Below are 25072 nucleotides of genomic sequence, written 5' to 3'. Positions count from 1 at the left end.
TCCCACCATTCATCAGGACATAGTATGAATTAGCTTATGTCCCTGTGTTTTTTTCAAACTGCCATCCACATCCACAGTGTGCAAACAATTAATTTAGGGACAAGTTTGCTGGCATGTCTAGATCTTGTGAATACTTTGCTGAATTAGGGATGTTCATTTTTGACCATAGGAACAAAAAAAAAATTAATTCTACAACTAGGTTGGGTTTAAAATAGCTGATTTATAGTGTCAGCTGAAAAACAGAATTAAAAATCTGATTTCCTATTGCCTTCTTCATTAAAAACTACAGATGTTTGGTCTGGCACAGATGCTAATATATCCATCATAAGTTTCCCTTACATATTAAATGCTGTTTAAAAACTGCCAAACCTTTAAAAATAATGTTTTCCTCAAAATATCACAGTGTTACCAAACAAATCATTGGACAACAACCAGCACGCTGTCTGAACAAGTTTTTGGCGTGACTTTTTCTCCTTCCCAGAGGCAGAGTGGAACCTAGGCACTCAAAAGAAAATTGCAACATAGACCTTTGCACTGCAAACTAGCAATGTGTTTGCTGTTCCTTCAGAAATGAATGCAGCTTACTCGGGGAGAAGTGGCTGTCTCCAGCTGCCAAGTTCGTGAAAAGCATCGGCTGTGTGGAACCGCGCTGGAACGCCGGGCGCTGCCAGATATGGGCAGGGACGCGGGGCCAGCTCCCAGAGCTTATATTTAGCCTCCAGTGCTGGCAGGGGAAAAGCAGGTAGAAGTTATGAGAGTGGCTTGAGCTTGTAGCACACTGTAAAAGGAAATGATAGCCAGCCATGTGTGAAACTCAGCAAAAAAAGAGGCAAATGAAAATCCCTTCTTACAACGCCCATCGCATGCCACCCTGCAGCATGCCCCTTCTGGGATGAGAGAAAGGAAAAGCAGTCAACAGAGAGATCCAGGGAGGGATGAGTGGGAAGGAGCAGCTGGAAATGTCAGGCAGAACCCAGGCAGGGTTCTCCTGAGGCTCAGCCTCAAGTGGAGGAAAGTCAGGGGGAGAAGGATGCCCTTACAGGGCTGCGGAGAAAGCACAGGAGCAGGTGAGCTGTGGAGCACTTTGAAGGGTACCTGGAGGAACCAGGACTCATAGTGGCACCTTACAGATGCAGAGAAGTTCCAGTCACTTCTTAGACAAATTTGTTGGACACACACCTTCCATGTGGCTTGCCTGGGGGAGGGATGTGCTAGTGGAAAAGTGAGCTGAGATACCTAAACAGGGCCTTTACAAATGCGAAAAGTTGGAGCACCATAGATGGGATCTGAGGTCAGGGACAGTTTGGAAAGAAGGTTGGAAGGAAAAAGGCAACAGAAGAAGAGGGGAGGTCAATGTTTTTGATGATAGGAGTGAAAAGCACAGGAGGGCAAGTGAGAGAGGACTGCTGAAGTTTAGAGATCATGAAGGCAGCAGGCAACTAAACCAAGCAGGGCAGCTGGCAAGCAGCACAAAACCCCGAGGGTGTTCAGGCCAGCACACAGCAGTACGTGGGGCTCACTGGTGTGTGCCTCGCTGCCAGTAAGGCACCTGGCCTGGCTGCTGCTTAGTCCTCTGGAAGAACTTGCTGGTAGGGAGTTGCAACGTATGCCAAATTTATATACCCAAAAAAGCATCCATTATCCTCCCTATCAAGCGTTTGCTATGTTCAATAAAGCTGAAGAGTCAACATTGGTTACATATAGAGATTTTCAAAGACAGTGAAGCAGCCCCTCCACAGATCTCCCCAGTGCCCTTCAGTTCACACACAGAAGTAACACACACCCCCAAATATTTGATTTTGTATAGTATTTTCCCACCAAATTTCTAGCTGTCAGTTAATAAAAGTGTGAAGATTACTGAGTCTGGTTTTTTATTCCCCAGCTAAGCTTTCTCACTCTGTCTGTCCAACTGTCCCTCTACTGGCTTTTTATGCTGAGAAGAAGCATGTTCTCCTTCATCTGGCTCAGCTGGCTGCCACCACATCCCTTTCTCCCATCTCATCCATCTCTTTTGCAATATCTGGCAGCCTCCTCTAGCAGGTGTCACCCATCTTCCTGCTCCAGGCCGTGGCATCTCCTTCCTAATGCTTGCACAACTCTCAGCATCTTTTGGTCTCCTTAAGCTTCCTTCATCTTTTCTGCTCTTTTTCACATTCCTGTCAGTATGTCCCCTGTGCCATTTTGGTTGGGTTTTCTTTAAATTTCTGCTCTGTCATCCTCCCTTCTCCTCACCCACAGCTGGGCCCATTGCTCCCACCATTTTCCCTATATTCTTCACAACTTCCTTGGCACTCAGATAGGTCCCCACTATGCTCTGCAGTTGTATCTCAGCTGCTTGTGGTTTCCACCATTCATCCTCTCCTTTTTTCATGCTGCCAAAGCACTCCAAGAGTGCCCTGGAAGTACACTTGGTTTTTTGTCACTCCATCTGCTCATCTTTCCCAGTTCAACCCTGCACAGCTCAGTTTACAGTCCTAAAGCATTTTGTGGTTTGTTCCTTTCATCCCTCTTCTAAGAAATGAATAAAATTATCTGGTTTTATCTACCCTGAACAGACGGAATCCCAGGCATGTCACTTTCCTCATCATGCTTTTTTCTTCTCCCTTTTCTCTTCTCAGTCCCTCAGTCTTTTATGATATCTCTAAGCAGCCATGCATCTTCTGCAGTCCTTCAAGAATCACCTGGCATTTCTGTTCCTCATGTGGAAGAGGGATTAAGAACAGAAGTAGGTTCCCAGACCACCCCTCCTCATTTAGTGTACCAATTAGTCCTCTCATCTCTCAGTAGTCAGCAGTTTCCACCCAAAAATGGAGCTTATTATTCAGCTCCTTCACCTGCTGGTCTTCCTCACTCCAGCTCTCCTCCTGAAGGATGATGTTTCAAGCCCTGTAAGGAACCCAAACACAGAAGCCACTATTGTATGGAAAAGAAATAGACTTGAAAAACAAGTGGTGGCAGACTGTTTTAGAGACCAGCCCTTGCCTGAGCAGTTCAAAAGCAGCAGGTAGAGCTTGCAGCTGGCACACATCACACACATCACACACAACATGGTGTCCAAGCTCCCCCTTCACCACCACAGAGCCCACTGAAATCCCTGCACACGTACGTGCTTCTTGGCTTCAGAAGAGTGCTGATGACTCAGATAATTTACAATGTTTTTTGGAAGAGACTACCTGTATCCATAGGAAGTCAGTCCAGAGAACATCTTAATATTGAAATCAAATGCTGTACAGCCATTTCCTCTTCATTTTTGGTGCTCCAATATGCACTTGTGAAAAGTATGTTACAGGTGATGCAGCGTGTTCAATGAACATTCATTTATGCAAATGCAAAGAGTAACAGAAAGCTGTTACACTTTTGCTGTCTGCATTCTTTTAACTGTGAGGAACTGGGTGCATGCAAGGGCTCAGTGGAGGGCTTTGTCAGAGGTGTCCCAAACGGTACCAGGAGTTTGGCACTGACATCCTGATTTTCTTCAAGTAGTGAAATCCCTCAAGAAAAACTTGTTTCTATCTCTATATCTACATGTAGAATGTGTGTGTGTGTGTCTATATATATATATATGTATGTTTGCGGTACACTTTATCTGCTGGGCCTGGGTGGTCACTGAAGACATGGGAAACATCAGCAGGAACTGATGTGACTTAATTTTAGGTCTGGCTGTGAGAGAGATGGTGCATGTTGTGAGCTTCATATAAATGATATCCCCCAAATAGGCAATAGTCTAGAAGTGTGCAGAGAGGGGACCAGTTATTTTCAGGTCATGAAACCTCTGGCAGAGAATCCAGAGGTGGATTAAATAAATTGGAGTCTGGATGCTTTGTGAAAAGCCCAAGCTGAATTCCAAACTTGTAATTTACTTTTTTTTTTTAATCAGTAAAAATAGTAGGTTGGATGTGCTTTAACTCAATTTTTGCAACTTTCTGAACATTGTGTTTCACATATGGTTGATCTATATATTATGAGTAAGAGTAGTGACAAACATCACTAAAACAGGAGAATTTAAATGCCTGAGATGTTGCAGTTGTAGCTTTCTCGCCAGAAAAGGAGAAACTTGAAGAGTGGTAAACAAATCCATATTCCACTGGCCCATGTTCCATTGGGACAGCACTCCTAGAAGCAAATGATATTTTATCTTGTAGCCTTAGAAATTTAAAGCAGATTTAAAACATGTTTGCCCCAAATGCACCCACTATGCCTTACTCCATCTTCAGGAGGTTTCTGTGTGTCACTTGGCTGTTCTGTAGCATGGTAAACATTAACCTAGCACGGGTGATTGCTGGAGGCTCTCGCTTTTAAGTGCTTCTTTTCCACAGCATGCATAAAATCCATCCAAAAATCACTTAGTGATGACAATCAGTTTTCAATTTTGTCTGCTGATGTGAGTCATAGCATGCCATAAGTGAGATGAGCCCGGGTTTCTTAACAGGCTAACTCCACACGTGACCACTCCTCAGCTGGGGAGGCTTGGGCTACGTGCACTGGGGGAAATTCAGCTATTCCTGTCATTCCTTTGCTGTCCTGGCATGGCACCCTCCCATCCTGTACAGCTCCCCTGGTGCACAGGGTGCTCCTGGCTCCCCAGACACGCTGGGGTCTGTGCTCCATGCCAGCAGCAGTGACCAGCAGACCCCTGCCCTCCTCTTGTCATCCTCCTTGTGGCTTTATGCCTCTCTTCAAAACACAGCCTACCCAGGGCACTCTGCTTCCTGGGAGATTTCCTGGTGTTTCTGAGCTAAAGAGGATGAAGAGGCGTTCCTGGGAGGACTTTGGAGCAGGGAGACCCTTTGGAGGCCAGACAGAGTCAGGTGCTCCCCTGGGGTTTGCTCCAGAAGCACAGACTTGCACGTACAGCACAGGTTTGGCTCAAATGCTTTCCGTTCAGACCTGCAGCAGGTCTGGGGGGTCAGTAGATGAGCAAGCCATGCAGACACAAATGTTCCAGCAGATAAAACCAAATTTTGCTAACACACATCTCCTTCTGTTGCACTGAAAGAAATATGACTTTTAACTTTTGCCAGGCCTTTTGTGAAAACAGAGGAAAGCAAGTGACACTTTTAAACACAGCTGACAGCCTGCTATTTAAATGCCAAAACAACCCTTTACTGATTTTTAAGTGGAAAAAATGTTCTCCTTATATATAAAAGTAGATTTTGAACTCTTAGTTTGCTTATCAAAATACAAGAGCCACTCAAGGTTTCTCTCAAATGTATCTCTTTTTTAAAATGTGTTCATATGACATTCTTGCTATTGCTGTAACAAAAAAATCTCCAACATTACATTGTTTCAAAAGTAAAAAATACAAGAAAATCATCCCTCATTCTCCCAAAACCTAAATCAATAATTTTACTTAAGTGAAATCATAGGGTCTGTTCAGAATTTACCATGTAAGTGCTGAATTGCATGTATAATCATTATAGTAGGACGCTGTTAATTTAAACAGAATTTGGTATACTTTAAAAAATAATTTGAAAATGCATTATTAGATAGTAAGATTTTTTTTTAGTAAATGGCTCAAAAATTAAATTTCAAAAATTAAATTCCAAAAACAAAAAGTAGTGAACCATGTTCCCACCATTGCTGATTAGGGATTGTGGTGAAGTCTAGCACTATGAATATCAAGGCACTGTTCAATTCTACTTAATTAAAATACTTCTCATTCTCTTTGTTTCTTTTCCCCTTAAATAGATAGAAAAATTACAGAATGTTTATGTGTGTCTTGTGTACGTGCATGTATTTCTTCAAAGATAGAGATTTATATGTAGAATGACTTTCATTTCAATAGTTATATGTCATCATGACTTATATACATATGTAATATGTGATCATAGTTTTAAAATTAGCTTGTGACTTGTACCATTTTCTTAAATATTGGCTCATTTTAGTTTGTTTGCCATGATAAAGAATAGTACTGGGGAGTTTATAGTATACCCCAAGCATTGCTGACTGTGTCCCCACAGTTCAGGGTGACACCAAGGGGGTGATTTCATTCTGTCCGTGCCTGCTCTGTGCAAATGTGTACTTTTTAGTACAGGTCAGAAAGGGCTACACCTGACCAAAACAGACTGTTTCACAGGACAGCAGAGAGCTGACTGGGCGCTCCGTTTCCAAAAGCTCAGTTTAAAAATGTAGGATATTATGGCAGACATCCATTGCCAGAAGGCTGGGATCTAAATTACTGTTGTGCAGCAGATTCATACGAGTCTTAGGAGGAACCTACTCCCCTTTTGTGATTGGGAGTGCTGCACAAGACCTAAATGAGGCCTCAACCTTGTGCTGGATTTCCAGACACACTCCATTTTCCTGACTGTGCATTAAGCAATTTCAGTGCAGGCTTAATGGCCCGGAGAGTCTTTCAGCAGGATCTACGACTGAAAATGTCATTGTGGTCTCCCAGTGTGAAGCACTGAGCACCAGCTGAAGACATCTCTGCACGCTCCAACCAAGCCAGCGTGTGCTGCACGGGGACACTTTCTCTTCACAGTGCATTTCTGTGGGCACAGCCACCCACAGCTGTGAAACACAGCAGATTCTGAGAGCATATTATTAAACATTTTGGTTTCTCTTACTTTGTTGCCAAGTAGATACAGCACAAAACACAGCTCTCTCTCCAGAGACTGAGGCAGATTTTTATCTGGTGTGCATGCACCAAGATGCTGTGGTTTTGATGCTAGGAGTAAGCTGAGGAATACTTGGGCATGCATGGAGCTTTCTGGCTGGGATGTCCAGTGCTGTTGTAAACACAATTGGAGAGATCAGCCTGACACTTGAGGGTGAATGGCTAATAATCAAATGCAAAGCAAAACCAGAGATTGATCAAATGGTTTCATGCCTAGATACCTAACAGGCTCACCTACCTAATTTCAGTATGTTTCTCTCTTGGGAAGATCCCAAGTCAGATGTTAGTACCAGTCACAGTGCATCTTAGGTGATAGTGTGTGTAAAATGTAGTAGTCTTTAAAACAACAATTGCAAACACTGAATCTGCCCAACAGCACTGTTACCATGCTTCTGAGGTGTGTTGTCATACCTGTAATGCAGTTACAGTACTGACAGGTAGAGTCTGTGTGACAGGAGGTGAATAAAGCACTGCAATAAGTACAGCCTATGCTTATACCACTACATCCCATCCCATGTTGCTCTTCACGGGTCCTGAATCCCTGTACCATGCCTGCACACAGCATTCAGGCTTACTTGGCCTTTGAACCTGTGCTTGAAGGTATGAAACGAGGTCAGGCTGAGCTTGTGTGGCTGGGACTTCAATCACTTTGCCAAAAAGGATGCATTTAAAGCTACTCAGCTGTCCACAGTCTGCAATCCCCTAGTCACAATTTCCCTGAGACAAACACTGCTGCCTGGAAACACAGTTGTTTAGATGAGTACCTTACAGGATGTTAGTATCCTCCAGGATTTTACTCTACACGGTGAACTGGGCTCCCACAAACAGGCAAGTGTAGGAAAAGCAAGCAGGATTCACAGTGCATTTCTCAGCTCAGCACAAATGTTTGGGACAGACAAGTCTGCACTGTGGGATGTTCAGCAATACACACCCTCCTTCACGACTGGCATTCATGCAGCAAAACTGGAGTATTGCACCATTTATGGACCACAAAGTTGGACATTGCTTAGGGTTTGTTATAACAGCATGCTAATAGTGGTATAGCTGGTCAGTTCCACCCTTGCCAGTAAATTGTTATCCACTCAGTGAAAAGTGTTGTATAAATTAGGCTTGGTGCTGATTCTGTCTGCATGCTGAAGGATCTTGTTTATCTGTAGTATTGTATTATTTTAGTGAGAACAGGCTATGGAGCCAGATGTTTGCTTCAGCTGGATGCAAATATTCTTGCTCTGCCTGTCACCTTCAGTAGCAGTTTGAGCCTGTTATATGTTCTGGGCTGAAATCGTGCCTGCTGGGAGAGGCCACATGAAGCAGGCCAAGTCTTTAGTCAACAACTGGTTGATTGCAACTCCTGTGACAAAGGGAGTCTGGATTAGTGGTTTCACTTGGCTTGTCAGAAGATGGGAGCTGATGAGATCACTGATCTAGCTGGAAAAAAATAAGTCAGCAGGGGGAAATTATCTCAGCCTCTTTGTTGACATTACTGTAGAAAGCAGTTCTAGAGTTGAGCAGTGTACATTGTTATTTTTAATACTGTCAGCTAGGAAAATTCATTGCACCTTCATTATATCATATGTTATTGCAGGTACCACTGTGGAAAGGGCAATTCCTGTGATATGATTCTGATCTCCTGTGTACTATTTTTGCACAAGAGAGGTTCCTGAGACCTTGCCTGCATTGGCAGCAAGCTGGGATATGAATTTACAGCATCCTAGTTATTTCATGTTAATTCATCTGGTGTTTGTCTCTGCGGATGATATTTCACTCCACTTTGAATGTAAATCAAGCTGTGCTTCACAGATAGCCACAAAGAAAGCTGGTGCAAAGTAGTTTGCCCTCTGTACATTCACACCCTTTTTCACAGGACACTAAATTCCTCTTGCAGCAGTGGGGTGATTTCAGGCTTAAATCAGCCTGAGTGGGACAACACTGAACTGATAGTGTTACAAGGATGCAGCCATTACAGTGCAAGCAGAAACCATAAATCAAAATCCACACTTAACCTCAGAAATTCCATCAGAGCATGCTTCCACTTCAAATTTTCAGCCACCCAGTTTACAAGGCTCCCATGTATCCTACCATGAGTCATTACCCATTTCAGACAGTCTTTTGTGCCATCAGCATCAGGAAAAAAATTTGTTTCAAAAGTAGCTACTTTCTGATCCCCACCATTCCTTTAGTCCAGTGTAGACTAAAACAGGTGAATCAGTAGCCATCAGTGGGAGCAGAAAACTCAGAAAACTTCAGGAGAGGGGAAGTAATGCCTAAGAAGGGAGAAACACCCCATAGCCCAGCTTTGCCACTAAGGAAGTCTGCTTCCTCTGGAAGCCAGTTTAATGCTTTATTGGTGTTAATTGTGGGAATTAAGGGCACCATATATCCTGGTGCAGTTCTCAGCCTCCCTGAGGGGCAGATCTGTTGTTATTGGTCTTTTGTGTGCCTTTGCATTAATAAAATCTATTAGCCCTGAAATGCCGCCTTCCACACAGAAGTCTGGAACTTCACAAACTGTAAGTGGCATTTTACTCAGAGAAATTTTACTCAAGTATCAAACACACAGAGAGACATACAAGCTTCAAAACAATAAGGACAAAAAAGATGAGACCCACAGTGTGCTATTGTTCTCTACTTTCATAGACGGGTAAAAGTGCAAAAAGAAGAACCAAAAACCTCTCTCTCAGTCATTCCCCTCAATTTCTCTGATGGAAGAAGTCTGTTTGGATATCCAAGCCTCATATTACCACAATAAGATCAAAACTTCACGTGATTTCAATGCAAAATTGAACATACCCCTCACTTGTTTTACAAAAGCAAGCAGCATGCCTTGTTTCAGGTAAGCAATTAAGCCGAGCAAATAGAGAACTGGTTTCACTCCAGTGACCAGCAGGTCACTTTGCTGCCCTCTCCCAGGCTCTAGGGCTGCTTAAATCCCTTCTCCTCCCTCCGCTTTGGTGTCACCCTTTGCAGTCAGGAGCAGAGCCAACACTGAGCCCGGGCTGCCCGTGCCAATTCATCAGGGCCCCTTGCTCATGCAACCACTTAACCGGGGAAAGGATGCATTTCTTTTTTGAGGTTTGAAAATCGTACTAAAAGGAACTGTTTCAGTGCCTGCACATAAGTAGTATTTTAAAATGAGGTAAATTATTCGATAATTTTAAGGAAGATAAAATTTTTCTTTCGTTTTCACAACTTCCTACAAATGCTTTTTTTCTGATGTATGCTCTGCATTGATTTTGCAGAGGATGTGTAATTGCAAGACTTGTTTCTGAAGGAGGAAAATGAAACTTTTTATAGCATTTTCAAGCTACTCATAAAAGTACTGTATTTAAGCTAGGCCTAATTTATTGGGTTTATTGGTAGTATTGCTATTGTTATAAGGTTCTAAAATTAAAGGTAGCCCATCTCAGGCTGAAAAACCTGTGGAGATCCTCAGCTTTAACAGTAATTTTCTTCTTAATTTTCTTTGACTACAGAACTCAGAATGTCTGTTCTCAGTCCTCCAACATAAGGTAGGAGTATCTCCTAAATGCAAAGCAGCAGAAAAAGAGAATAAGAAAAAAAAGCTTGATTCCCATTTTGTCCAATACCTTTCTCCTATCCCTTTAACATTTTCCTTTGACCCTGAACCTCTTTTTCTTAAAAAAACTCCCATCTTTCCGTGTACTTCTTGTTAGCTCGTGGTTGTAGCCTGACTGTAGGGCACGACCGGTGAATCATAACAGCAAATGTCAGCAGCAAAAGATCTCCAGTAGCCCATTAGCTGTTTGAGTTCATCTTTATTATTTATTGAATGACCGTGAATAATGAACAAGTTGCTCTAAATGATTACAGATTTGTGGCTGAATCTCTATTAAAAAGGGAAAATCAGTTGAAGCAATTACAGAATTTATTTACAAGGAAAAAATTCCCTTTGTCTCATTAATATTACATGGAATAGATGTTGCAACAGTGAGAGAAATAGAGGTAATTGGTGGAAATTGATTAGGGATGCAAAAAATGAAAACTCTGAAATTACAGAGAAGTGAAAGAAATTCTTTCCAAATGCTTCCGTGGAGATATCTGCCCTAGTCTTTGTGGGTTAGACTTATATGAACATCAGCGACTTACAGTGTTGGAAATTTTTACCCAAGTTGTGTTTACAGTCAGTATTTAGAGGTAAATTAGGTTAGGTGAATCCCATCCTAGCTAAATACAGCTGATCTTTTGACTGCCAAGCCTAATATGTGCTTGAGTTTGGGCCTAATTTTTTTCTGAGGAAACTGGATCAGGTCAGGAGTGCCACTGGTGCAAAAGTCTGCAACTTTAGGCATGTCCTTCTCAATGTAAATGATAATTCTGTAGCTATCGTATAAATGGACAGAGAAATCACAAACTGTACAATTGAAGGAAAATACCAGCTCCTAGTACACAGATTGTGTAGCAAACAACAAAAGGAACCTATCCTAAAATAGGAAAGTATCCAAATATTTTTCTCTTGACTTTGTGGAGCACATGTGGTGACGCCTCTTCATGCATTTACTTGAGCAGTTCTCTAAATCAGATTCCATTTTAGGGTAGTCTTGAGGATTATGTAAGAGCAAATTGTGGTTTTATCTTTCCTGCTTAAAGAAGGAATGTGGTATCAGGAGTCATGTTATCAGGCATTATCCAAAGCCTTATACCTGTTAAAACGTCATGTTCAGCATCATATTTAACTAGCTCTAATTATCTTCTCTCATTGCACAGTCAGAGGTTCCCCAAATTAATATGGCTATTTGAGTATTTTTAGGGAAGAGCCTATTAATGCTGGAGGGTTTTTTTACAAAAACATGCTATAACTAAAGCTCATGATGGAAGTAATTTGTAATATTCAATGACCTCATTTTATTCTGTTTTGCTCACTCAATGCTAATGCGTATGATGCCATGTGAAATTCGCAGACAAGCCTGTCTGCAGGACTCATGGGAGCCATAAATGGATTAAACCTCTCACTCCCTACTTTGGCAAGTGATCAGTTACATTTAAATAAAGGTCAGTCTGTCTTTACAAAGAACACACTGAAAGCAAGCTTAATAGCTTTCCCTACTGGGCCTAGAACATAACTATTTGAAGCATAATTAGCAATGGGGTGCCAGTCACTGATTGTGCTTTTTGCTTGATTTTATGTCTGGGGAGTTCCAGTATTCCCTATTAGCCTTAAGAGGGGGCACAGTGCTAGTTATCAAATTGACAGTCTTGACCTGGCCTCTGAAAGCAGCTGTAAAACACTGTTGGGGAAAATTAAGATGAATGCCAAAGCCAGGTCTGTAATACTGCTACAAATTGGACATTTGAGGTCCATGCCACTACTCTAAATAACAAAATAGGCAAAATATCTGATATACATGAGAGTATGGATGGACTTCATTACACTAAACATCAGGTGATAAGGAGGTACACCAGCTGTCCTATTGTCTCATCTTATGAGCTCTGTATTGTGACTTCTTTATAAAATACTCCATACCTATTCTTTTCAGCATAACAGAGTGACCAGCTCTGCCATCTGTCAAAATACAGATTTCAAGAAGCGTGAAGTGAATCAGCAACAATTGCCCCTACAGTAAAAGGTGCTGACCACAAAAGGGTTATTTTGTCAAGTTGATTAAATATTTAGCCTGTATGAGGCATTTAAGAATAAACATGGTTATAGACTCACAGCATCACAGAATGGTTTGGGCTGGAAGGGACCTTCATGATCATCTAGTTCCAACATCCCTAATATATCTTGTGGTGTTCCAGTTCTTCAAAATACCTCATTTGCTTGGCGTTTATGGACTGGTATTTATATCCCTGGTAGCAAAAGTGATAATTGTCTACAGGGGAAGAGAACAGAGCTGATACAGCAATTTTGGTACTCTGCAGACAGCCTGAAATTCTAAGAGAGACCTGTGAATTACCTTGACCTTCCTGACTGGAGCATCAGCTTCAAAAGTTCAGTGATTGCACTTCAGTGTTATCAGCAACTAATTTAGCACTGATCATTTTATCTGCTACTATCAGAGAAGATGGGTAAGAGCAAAACACAGTGGACTGACTTTTGGGAATTTCTGGAGATAATCCAAGAGCAGACCAGAGAAGCAGACAAGTGACAGCAAAATCAGCAAAAGAATAAGGAGGAGGAGGAATTAAAATGCAGCAAAGAAGCTGGGATTATATGGAAAAGATCTCTTAAGTAAAGATGAACGTTATAATAAATTATTATGAGAAAATATTACCATCTCATATTTAAGTGTGATACAAAGACTATATTCTGTTTATCTCTGTGTAAATCATCAAACTACATTTACTTTAGCTCCTCTCACCTGGTAGATGGTGAATGGCTGCATTCCCAGCTCAAGATCACTACCAGAGAGCAGAGGTCTGTGTCCTCCAAATGCATCTTCACAACATAAAAACTGTAAGAGGAAGATGACCAACCAGGGATTAAAATAAAAGCATGCACTTTTCCTGATTCACCTGCACTTGGGGGTTAAAGACAGGATTTTATACCATTCCTTTTGTGAATGGTATATCCATTTTAAGAGTCAGTTCAATACATTACAAAATGTAGGCATTGCCAAGAAATATAGGGCTGTATTTGGTTTTATAAGCTCTCAGATATATAAAGAAGACTAATGCCTTAAGCAGCTCCATATCAGTTTTACCATTCTCCTTCTCTAAAATTTATTTGTTCTTTTATTGGTTTGTTTCATTTCTAGGATTTCTTTTTCCTGATGGAAAATTTGTACGAGAAGTGGAGAAATCAGTAACTGATTTAATTGATCATTTTCAATTTATGTGGAATTTTCATTTTTTACAGATTTTCTACAATGCAGCCAACTAATGCTCTGCTTCCTGCACAGGCACTTCAAGGTCGTATTTCTTTGTTTTTCACCACAGGTCAGATATCATCACCAGGAAAAACTAATTTGAAAGCATCTTCCATCACAGGCATTTGGAAATAATGAAACAAAACAGCCAAGCAGGGTAAAAAAACCCTGTTTCTTTAACCCTTGAATCCTGTGCCAGCAGTGCAGAACTCTCCTCAAGCTCTGGCAGTAAGGCTTGCTAGGCAGGTAGGAAATGCACTCCTGTGGTTTACACCTCCATAATCATTTCTCTCTTCTGCAGGACATTTCCTTCAAGCACTGGTAGCATCCAGCTGTGTCTCCTTGGAGCCTTTTAGCATGTGAACGTTACTTTCTTCTGTGTAATTCGGGATTTGAATACATTAAACACTGCCTTTGTTCTCTATTGTAGGTCATGGGTTGTATGGGACTTTTGAAATGTTGTCCTCCTGGAGAAAAACTAGAGAAGACCAACACGTTAAAGAGAGGACTGCAGCTGTATTTGCAGACTCCATGCTCTCGTTTTCTCTCACCACTGCCATGTACCTGGTCACTTTTGGAATAGGTGCCAGTCCCTTCACTAACATTGAAGCAGCCAGGATTTTCTGCTGCAATTCCTGTATTGCAATTTTCTTCAACTACCTCTATGTACTCTCCTTTTATGGTTCCAGCCTGGTGTTTACTGGCTACATAGAAAACAACTACCAGCATAGTATCTTCTGCAGAAAGGTACCAAAGCCAGAGGTATTGCAAGAGAAGCCTGCATGGTATAGGTTTCTTCTGACAGCCAGATTCAGTGAGGACACGGATGATTCAGAGGAAACGAACACTTACGAGAGTCATCTTTTGGTGTGGTTCCTGAAACGCTATTATTGTGACTGGATAACAAACACTTACGTCAAGCCTTTTGTAGTTCTCTTTTACCTTGTTTATATTTCCTTTGCCTTAATGGGCTACCTGCAGGTCAGTGAGGGGTCAGACCTGAGCAACATCGTAGCGACTGCGACTCGGACCATCGAGTACACAACTGCCCAGCAGAAGTATTTCAGTAACTACAGCCCGGTCATTGGGTTCTACATCTACGAGTCAATCGAGTACTGGAACACCAGTGTCCAGGAGGACGTGCTGGAGTATACCAAGGGCTTTGTGAGGATATCTTGGTTTGAAAGCTACTTAAATTACCTTAGGAAACTCAACATATCTACTGGATTGCCGAAGAAGAATTTCACTGATATGTTGAGGAACTCCTTCCTGAAGACCCCTCAGTTTGCCCATTTTTCAGAGGATATCATCTTTTCCAAGAAATACAACAATGAAGTTGATGTTGTGGCCTCCAGGATGTTCTTGGTGGCCAAGACAATGGAAACCAAGAGGGAAGAACTTTATGACCTCCTGGAGACCCTGAGGAAGCTCTCTCTCACCTCCAAGGTGAAATTCATCGTTTTCAATCCATCATTTGTGTACATGGATCGTTATGCCTCTTCAGTGGGAGCCCCCTTACAAAACTCCTGCATTAGTGCTTTATTTCTGCTCTTCTTCTCTGCATTCCTGGTGGCAGACTCTCTGATCAATGTCTGGCTCACTCTAACTGTTGCCTCGGTTGAATTTGGAGTTATAGGTTTTATGACCTTGTGGAAAGTGGAACTAGATTGTATTTCTGTGTTGTGCTTAATTTACGGAATTAATTATACAATTGACAACTGTGCTCCACTGTTATCAACCTTTGTCCTGGGCAAAGAGTTCACAAGAACTAAATGGGTGAAAAATGCCCTGGAAGTGCATGGGGTAGCTATTTTGCAGAGCTACCTCTGCTATATTGTTGGTCTGATTCCTCTTGCAGCTGTGCCTTCAAATCTGACCCGTACACTGTTCAGGTGCTTGTTTTTAATAGCATTAGTCACCTTCTTTCACTGCTTTGCCATTTTACCTGTGATACTGACTTTCCTGCCACCCTCCAAGAAGAAGAGGAAAGAGAAGAAGAATCCTGAAAACCGTGAGGAAATAGAGTGTGTTGAAATGGTGGATATGGATAGCACCCGAGTGGTTGACCAAATTACAACAGTCTAACTTGATTTGTTGGTTGCTTTTTTACACTAGGTCTTACTGAGAAAAAAAAAAAAAAAAAAGAAACCAGTACTGACTAAATGTGTGGGGACAGGAAGATTGGAGGTTTTCCCCTCCCTCCTCTAAGCTAAATCCAGGAATATTCAAAATTATGGGAGAAATTAAAAATAAATTTTAAAAAAATAAAAAGAGCTGGGGTATTGTACCTTGCTCAGTTCCTGTAACAGGTAATATGGGAGAATTTTCACACCCATGCAAAGAGAGGTTAAATTTTAGATGCATGAAGTAAGATCTAATGGAAGAAGTTGGGTTCTTAAGCAGTCGTCTGCATCGCCTGTACTGCAGATGCTGCAATTATTGTGGCTAAACCAAATCATGTTGAAAGGTCAACTGTCAAGGCTGAAGTAGCACTAAATGTTCGCTGGATGTAAAGGCTTTACAAACTTTCTGCACAGCAATAACTCAAGTCAGTGAGTCAGCTCTTATAAGTCTTTGCCATCACATTTAATATTTCTTTTCTCCCCTAATCTAAACATTTATGCAAGACTATATTAAAGATAGCAAACTGTACTGGGAAAGAAGGCAGTACACAGCAACCAAGTGCTTTCCAAACACCTTTATGTTATGAATCATTTTTTTTCCTAAAAGTATCATTATTTTAAAATTGAAATCATCCCTTGTAACATTTTTAATCATGGTTTTATAGCTGTTTCTTTTTCTTATAAAAACAAAAAAGAACAAAAAAAAGGAACAAAAAAATCCATGTGACTCTGTCACTCTAGAAAATATATAATTCTATTTTATACATGTCTCGCTACTAGTTAAACATGTAATCTGCTTTACCAACTGTAATTTTGTTAGCACTCTACTAAGACATGTGAGTGGATCTAGCAGCAGACAGAAGATGGTGTACTGAATATTTCAGCACCACAATCCATGATACAAACCTCAAATACTAAAATGTCATCAAGAAAGTGAATGTTAGGGCTCTTTTAGTGAGAGCCTATTTCAGGCCATTCACTGGTAATGCACACTAAGAGGATTAGTGGGCAGTTTTACATAATGTATAACTTAATCCCTCAATCTTCCTAGAGTACCTGTAAAGCAATAGACCTTGCAGCTATGGGCTCTTCCAGGAGACAGTAGACAGTAAGAGTTGTGTGGAACAAACTGAAGGTTGGGACTGGTTTAGCAGCAGCAGGTTTAACAGTGTCCCCAAAGAGCCAATATCTAAGGGGTCTATTAAAACTATCACATGTGAGAGGGAAAAAAAAACCAACCCCCAAAAAAAAAACCACAAAAAAAAAAAAACCTTAAAAAGATTACACTACCGAGTCTTTTTGGAGCCATGAGTTCTAAATCAATAATTTTGTCAGCATCTGTGATGTGGAGTAAAACAGATAAAGCAGCATCTCTTCCCTCCTCCGCCCCCTCCACCCTTGAGAGCAACAGGCTCATTACTGTAAGGTTTTATCATGTGGTTGAACCCCAGTGGGGATATGTAAGCCAATTCTGTAGGTTTTGCTGAGTATTCTGACCATACATTGCCTGTGAAAGCCCAGCAGCAGGGAGCTGGCTGGTGTGTGTCGGGTGGTTTCGTACGGACTGTTGCCATGTGGTGCAACAAGAATGTATTCCAACCAGGCTCCCTTTTGCAGCTCATCTGGAAACTAAGAGTACTTGAAAAGTTTTCAGCATCTGGCACAAAGTTTGCTTCAATGACAGTATCTGGAGGGGAAGGGGTATTGCAAGAGCCGCGGGGCTTGGGGCACTGGGAGCACCGTGGCTTGGGAGGCTGCCTGTGGTACTGAACAGTCACTAGGATGTCTGTGCTCACAAACCAGGATGTGCTTCTTTACATGAAATGTCTCTATACCATCCAAATCCCAGTGACCCTCAAATGCCCTGTACAAAACCTGCAAATGCCACCTACTGAATATTAATTTTCCAGCAAAGAGATATTTCTGAAGCAACCTTCCTAGCAGAAAATAAGATAACCAGATATTTTGCCCTGAAGCAAAGTATTACTTTCTCACTAGCAAAAGAAATCAGCAGAGCAGCTGGCAACATTTACTTTCCCCTGGATAAGTCCCTTCCCTGACCAGAAGAAAGGAAGCTGTGTCCAGGAATGCACAGGCTCTTTGCTTAAGTAAACAACAGTTGCTTCAGTAGCAGCTGGGAAGCTGTAACAACAACTTCAGCCTTGGCAGAACACAGGCAGACACCTTGAAGACAGCCAAATGAATGTAAGGCTAGGAAAAAGATCTGTTTCCCCTGTTTTTTTAGACTCAGGCTTGGAGCTATGTTTTCCAGCCAAAAAATATTCCTTAAATATACTTCACTGTAGATTTTCTGTAATCGTCAGTATGTTGTTTAAATACCAGTCCCCCTGTCCCCTGGCTGTTCAACAGGCAGCTGCAGTGGCTTTTAAACTTCTGAGGGCATTAGCAAACTAGCTGAGAGTTACAGAGGAGCTGCAATTCCTCTGCAGTGGTCTGCTGACTTGTGCGACACTTGGAAACGGGCCATGTGTCAAAGAGGTTGTTTGTACACTGCCGAGAGGAATACATGGCAAACACTGATTTTACACCTCTGCTCTCCCTCATGCTATTCACTTGCAAACACCAGGCGCCAAGATAGTTACCATAAACCTCCTCACATCTAATTGTGGTGCATAGACAGGAGCATCTTTAAAGAGATGTCCAAAGACAAGCTTGCAGTTTCACAGATCTCTTATTAAATCTCACCATGTGAGGCCTTCAGAGATCTTCAAGAAAGGTGATGAAACCAGAGATAAAATTACTTCTGTATCTCCAAACCTGTCAGAAAGAGGATATGGAGGCATTCCTGTGACAAAGTGCTGCAGAAGAGGTTTGAGTGTCCACAGAAGGCAGGGTGAGAAGTCATGCAGTGCACACCCTTGCCCCCAGGGCAGAATCGACAACAATTAAATAATTTCTGAAAGATGTTTGTCCAGCCCATTCATAAAAGTCTTTTTAAGGGCAGATTCCTTTCCCAGTAATTCCCCCCCAATGCCATGTTACCCTCTCTAGTAACCAGTAACTCCTGCTAGCCATCCAAGACTGGGATGGAGAAGAGGAGCTGTGCCCCTGTCTACACAGGAATAGGACAGGCAGGAGACTGGAGCATCTCCAAAAGAGAGAAAACCCAGAATACAGCCAAAACCAACTTACATACATTTTTCACTGTGTTTCACATCAAGCTGCCATTCTGTTCCCCAGCATTGGCAAGGTAGAGCCATGGAAGTGTCCATGGTGCACTCAGCCCAGGTCCGTGAGACTTCGGCCTGATGGGTCTGAGGGATGCACCAAATGCTCCTTCTCTGCAGGTAGCTTGAATACCTCAACATGAACCACGTTCTCAAGGTTTCAGACTATGCTAAGCCACTTTGGCCTTCCTCCCCTTCAACTTTTTCCTCTGGAGCAATTATCTTCACCAAAGTCAATGGACCTCCCTGCACTGATTGATTAGTAGGTGCAGATGCAGTGCTCTGTTCTCAGTCCAAAGCACTCCCAGTGGCTAACTGTGCATGAGATTTTACCTTTACTGGTGAACCTCCAGTTTGGAAGACTACCTAGGCTTAAGCAGATTTTTGTCATACTCTTATGTGGCTTTTTAGCCCAGGTATCACTGTGGTTTTGTTTGCAATATAGATGATCCAATTTTTTATAAAGGCAGTGAGTAGAACAGAGTATTATACACTGACTAAAATCTAACAGTGAAAATTTTAGCTAAGGCTAACAAGACTATGTAGGACTATGGCTCACTGAGCACATATATCTTCTACAAACATTAAAATTCCCATACAGTAAGGTATGGTGTACAGTATATTTTTATTACAGGGTAAGCATGGGGAAAAAGAGACAACCTATGCATATGGCCCTCATATGGCATATGGCCCTCAAGATCAATCCAGTTTTCTTGTAATATAACTTCTGATATTGTGTTAGCACAAGTCCACTTTCAATTTACAATTACTCTAACTGGAGAAAAAAAAATAAAATTTGTTATAGCTGGAATAACTATGCCATAAACATTAATTGATGAAGACAGAATTTTCTGCTTGTGGAAGTGTTCTAGTTAGATTAAAATTAGAGCTGGAATTGTTGAGAAAAACCTATCTGTCAAAGAAAAATAACTTCTTTTCCAAAGACAAGCAAACACACTTATTATGGTCAACTTCATCAACCTGGAGGGAATACAGTACCAAAGTGGCCTGAGGTTATGTTGAGTCACGAGAGGATTCACATCTGCTCTCAGAAGCCTCCTGAGCCAGCGCTGAATTCAGGTAAAACATGTACTGTAAATTGAAAGGTGTACTTTTAAATGGTTTTTTTCTAGGCTGACTGTCCTCCTGTGAGCCATGAAATCCCACATCAGCCAACATCTTTATTTTTATTCAAAGGGAAAACAAAGCTAAGTGGTGGCACGACTGGGTAGAGATCAGGGGAGTCCAGAAGGAAGACTGGCTTCTCTGAAAGCCAGAGAGAGCCAGCAAAGCAAGTGGGTTGTGGGAGAAGACCTGGTGACTTCAAAACTTAGCAAAGTGGTGTTTTTTCCTACTTTGTTAACTCAGAATGCAAATAGCATATTCAGGGAGACACGGGGAAGGGAAGCTGAGTAAGCAGGAGTCAGCTGTGGGTTTGCTGTGCACTCCAGTTACAGTCTCTCCTCTGGCCTGGTTGGGAACTGTCAGCAGGATGGGAATTGGGAGGGGCAGGGCTGACACTGCTGTGTGGGCACTGGGGATGCCAGACCAGGGACTGTGGTGGTGCCATTTCCCTTGTCCCCATCCCACAGCCCTGCCCAGGGTTCCCAGGGTGTGCAGCCTGCAGAGAGAATCAGCTGTCGTGCGGGAACAGTTCCTCACGATTCTCACACTGTGGCAGCACTGCTGGTGGGTTTTGCTGAACCAGTGCTTTCATGGTGAGGCACAAGCCCCATAGGAAACCACTTTCTGGAGGCTCTTGCTTAGGAAGAATTACCCAGAGCCTTTTCCTCCCCTGCCTTTGCACATGTTAAAATCCTGATCCATAAAAATCAGATTGTACAATTTACCTATGTAGGGACAAAGTGTATTTCTTCCATGGCTTTATCCCTACATTTATCACTAAAAGTACCTGTAATTCGTTTTCTTATAAACATTGTGAAATAAGTAAGCCTTTCTGGGGTACACACAAGTCTGATGAGAAGGAGGTGGGCAGAGCCCCCTCCCTTTCCCAAAGGTAAGAAGCATCTTCCACCCATGGCAAGGCACTACACCATAGCTGCAGGGCACCCCTAGTGACCCCAGCTCAGTGCAGTGGGGAGGGCAACCTTATTCCCCCTCCCCAACCTTATTAGAGAGCAGGGAGAAGCTTTTACTCCAAACTATGGGGGGAGATGGGCCCCCAGGGAGCCCTTGTGAAACCCACTCACTGCCAGGAAAGCGCAGTGGCACTTCTTGTTTGGTTGGGTTTTTTTTTGAGAAAGAGATGGCAAAAGTATCCCAGGAGGGCATTTGAACACAAATTCCTGTCCATGGTGCGTGGGTTGGAGCAGAATGGCATGCCCTGCCATGCCACCCCTTGCCCTGTTGTCCTGGCACAGCTTCCTGCCTGGAGAGAGGGCACCTCAGCATCACGTGCGCCTGCCTGGGGCAGCCGCTTCTCAGGCACAAATCGTTCTGATGTCGTTGGCATTCTGCAAGTCATTACCTTTTTTTTAATTTTTGGGAAAAACAAAACAAAAAAGGTCGGCAGAAACGATTCTAGATTATTTAAGCTCCAAGAAGTCTTAATCTGTGCATCAAATAAATGGCTTGCAAGATGTCAGGGGTTTTCATTTAGGCTTTTTTTAACCTATTTTTACTATTTTTGTATTAATTTAGGGGAAAAATTGTATAATGAATCTCAATGTATAGCATAAGCCTAAAAATAAAATGGCTGTCTCTCTCTTTGCTTCCTGTGCTCCCAAACTGCTACAGAAATCCCATGCCATCGCCAATGCAACAAACTGATTTTCCTGGTCTAACCCAAATAATCAGGATGAGCTTGGTCTCCAAGTCCCCACAGAGAGGGGTGGTGGAGTAGTTCAGGGGCACCTGCTCAGCACAGAGCCAGCAATGCCCCCAAGATGATGGGCATGCTGCTTCTGCAGGAGCCCCTCTTGTTCCAGGCTGCACACTGCTCAGCAGCAAGCACAGGGAAAACCACATCTATACATTTCCATGCTATTGAGATCTAAGTGCTTTTTGGGGGTGTTCTAGATAATCCAGCAGCAGAACTGCAGCCTCAGCTGGCAAACCAACAGCTAAGGCAAAAATCTGAAAGTGATTTGATCAAAAACTACATTTTTTTTTCCCCTCAAACAAGACCTGGACCTTCTGACATCTGGTAGGTAGGTAGACCTGAAGTATTACTGTTGAACAGAAGTATTGCAGTTGAACAGATTTATTACTATTAAAAATTTTCTTTACCAAGACCTTACCTTTCACAAACTCAGGAGCCCCATCATCACTGAGAGACCCACCTCTCTCACCAGCAGAACCACAGCTGCTGCTCCAGGATCTTCTGATGAATGTGCTCAATCATCTTCTTCCCATGTCCAAGCAGATAACCCATTTACACTTCTTTCCTAATGTTTTGGAGAAGGGGAATAGCATCCCTAAGGCCCATTTGGACCAACTGCTTCAAAGCAGAAGCAAACCACTCCACCAGGGGATGTGGGTGACAGCCACCAGTGCTGTCACACAACTGCAGAAATGAGATATGCATCACTTTATTGTAAAAAGCAGGTGAGAAAGATCCAATCCCAAGTGACTGCAACAAATAGCAAGGGTTTGGGGTTTTTGGCTACCAAGGGCTTTCAGCCACTTTAGTTTAATGGGAAGTTTGGGTCTGCAATTTAAAGGTGTCACCTGTTACAGCTCTGGGCCTTGTCCCTTTCAGTCATTCTTTCTCTCATTGCCTTAAATTCAGAATCCAGAAGCACCGTTGCCAAAAATTCTGTCTGAAACCGAAACACAAATGGTAACAATTTTTCTAATTGCTAGTGTAATGTAAGAGAGGCTATGTCTAAGCATCACACAGGAACTCAAAAAGCAAAACCCCCATACCAGGCTGGTGTTCTTCAGTTGTGTTAGCAAGAGTTCCTTCATGCAAATCCCCACCCATCTAATTTACAAAATTCAGGCTTTCCAAGTGTGTAATCAGCACGTTTCATTTTGAAAGTTCATCTATACATATACCTTCAAAATAAAGGCATGTTAAATCTGATTTTTAGCTTATCAAAGAATACAGTTCAGCCCAACAAATGTTCATGATCAGCATGTCTGGATTCCACATGCAATTCTTACACTGTTGCATACAAGTCAGAACATTTTCACTCCCAAATACCACATTTCCTTATTTATACAACTAATTTGCACACAGAAACTAGGCAGGATTATGGATGCAAAAGAGTGAAGTGTGCTTATGTTTATATTCATCCTATAAATATCACTTAAACTCTTAAAGGTTAGTGGCAATGTAGAACTCATTGAGAAAAACAGGATTTTTTTTTGCTGTCTTCAGTTTACTGGCAGAATATAACTGAATTATATGCCAAGCACTAGCTAGAAAGACCAGGGAATAAGACATCCAACAGTCCATCAGCAGAGAAAAAAGTCCACTTGAAAATTTATACATATGAGAAATGCAAGAATCATGTTAAAGGCCTTAGCTGGATATCCAGACTATACATATATACTATACATGTTATATATGAATGCAGAGTATTCCATTATTTTTGGCCACATTGAATCCTCTGAAATATGATCTGCTCTGTGAGGAGGCATACTTTTGAGCAAAACTGACATTTATCTTCTTAGAAATTACCAATTTGCACAGGTGAAGTTTGCTGGAAACAAAACTTTAAATGTATACAAACAAACTGATGCCAGAAAACACAAATTGTAAAAATTATGCCTTCACATACTGATTATATTTCATAATAAGCAATCTGTTCCCTGATGCTACAAGTAAAAACTGATTTTTTATTTGTCAGCTATATTGAGGAAAATGAGATGCCCCACTAATGTATATATAGTGCATACACCCCCATAGCAATTATGAATTTCTTATACGCCCAACACAAGTTGGCTCTGTATAAAGAGGAAGAAAAGCCAACCTAGAAAAGTAGTTGAAAGCTGGTAGGAAGAATAGTTTATCTGTACTGAGATTAGTAATGGATCAGCAGGGGAGGAGCAACAGAGAAGTTTGGTGGGGAGTTTAGGAACAAAGAAACTGGCTACAGAAATGCAGAGCTGTCAATAAAACTCAGGTTTTATTGTGTCAGGAGGATGAGAAAGAAATTACATAAAATCCTCTGAGTTGCAAATGGAAGGAAGGTCTAAGCTAGCATGAGGCTGAGAAAAATCATATGAACATATGTAAGACTAGCAGCTGTAATGTATATTAAGGCTGTTTAATAAAAGACAGGATCTGTCTATACAAAGAAAATAAAAAATCACAGCTGCCTAATTATATTATTTCAAATATAGATTCAGTACCTCATTGTTTTGGAATAAAAGGAGGATATAATTCATCATCTAATCTGGGGCCCAGAGCTGAAGAATTTGACATGATCTATAAACAGTATCATACAGAAAAAGAGATTGGTCATGGATTCTGGCTCATAACTTACTTAAAAATGACAAATTGACCCTCACTATTTTACTGCAGTTCTTATTTAGAGAAGAGCAGCTGACTTTAATGTTCTGAAACAGTCATGCCTTCCTGACAAAATACTTGTGTGTTGGAAGGATTTCTTTTCTTTTCTTTTGAAGACGCGATCAATTTTCTCTCTGGACAAAGTGAGCCCTCAGGCACGTAACCCACAGCAAGAAGTGGGAAATTCCTCTCTTAAGGTGATTCCTGATTCAAGAACATCCATCTGCAATCGGCTTTCTCTTTTCTCCCCTCTCTGCATACTATTGCAGGCAGTTCCAAACCCGTCTATTGAGAGTTAGACCAATCAGTACATCGTACCCCTCTCTGCAAGAGAGGTGGGGTTCTGCCAAGCATCTCCTGATGCTGGCTCCAGAGGCAGTGGCCATATTATAATTTCAGGATTATTCCTGCTCATTAGCCCCTCTCAAGGGAGCCTTTCTGTCAATATCTTGGATCTTACTGGAAGGGTGGCTACAACGGCGTCACAGGACAACCAACAACAATTTGCTGACCTCTGATATACACAAGTGACACGGCATTATTAGATCCGGCAAGGAGAAGCACCCAAAGCTCACTGTCAGGACATCATATGATATTTAATATCATCGTCTGTGCGTATGTTTATACAGAAGATTTTTTACATGGAATTTGCAGAAATAGGGAGAGGAGAGAGAGAATATCAATTAAACTGCTCATTCAGCACTTTCCAAACTTCTCCATCAAAGGGAGAGTTCTTGCCTCACAGTCAGTGGTGATACCAAACCTTAAGAATCTAATTTACAGAAAAAGATTAAAAGAATTTGGCTTAGGAAGGGGAAATGTGGAGCAGTGAT

General features: G+C 41.8%; 1 protein-coding gene across 1 annotated transcript in view; it reads left to right on the top strand.

Annotated features, from left to right (window-relative positions):
* PTCHD1 (patched domain containing 1) overlaps window positions 1–21489 on the top strand; it is a 39177-nt gene extending 17688 nt beyond the window's left edge. The window contains exon 3 of the mRNA XM_064407459.1: window positions 13877–21489. Coding sequence (XP_064263529.1) covers window positions 13877–15531 — 1655 coding nt within the window. The 3' untranslated portion in view covers window positions 15532–21489. The remainder of the gene's footprint in view (window positions 1–13876) is intronic.
* The last annotated feature ends 3583 nt before the right edge of the window (window positions 21490–25072 follow it).

The sequence above is a fragment of the Passer domesticus genome, chromosome 2 (assembly GCF_036417665.1).
Source record: "Passer domesticus isolate bPasDom1 chromosome 2, bPasDom1.hap1, whole genome shotgun sequence".
Taxonomy (NCBI): Eukaryota; Metazoa; Chordata; class Aves; order Passeriformes; family Passeridae; genus Passer; species Passer domesticus.
The sequence above is the reverse complement of the archived record's forward strand: the minus strand, read 5'-3'. Positions and strand labels throughout refer to the sequence as shown.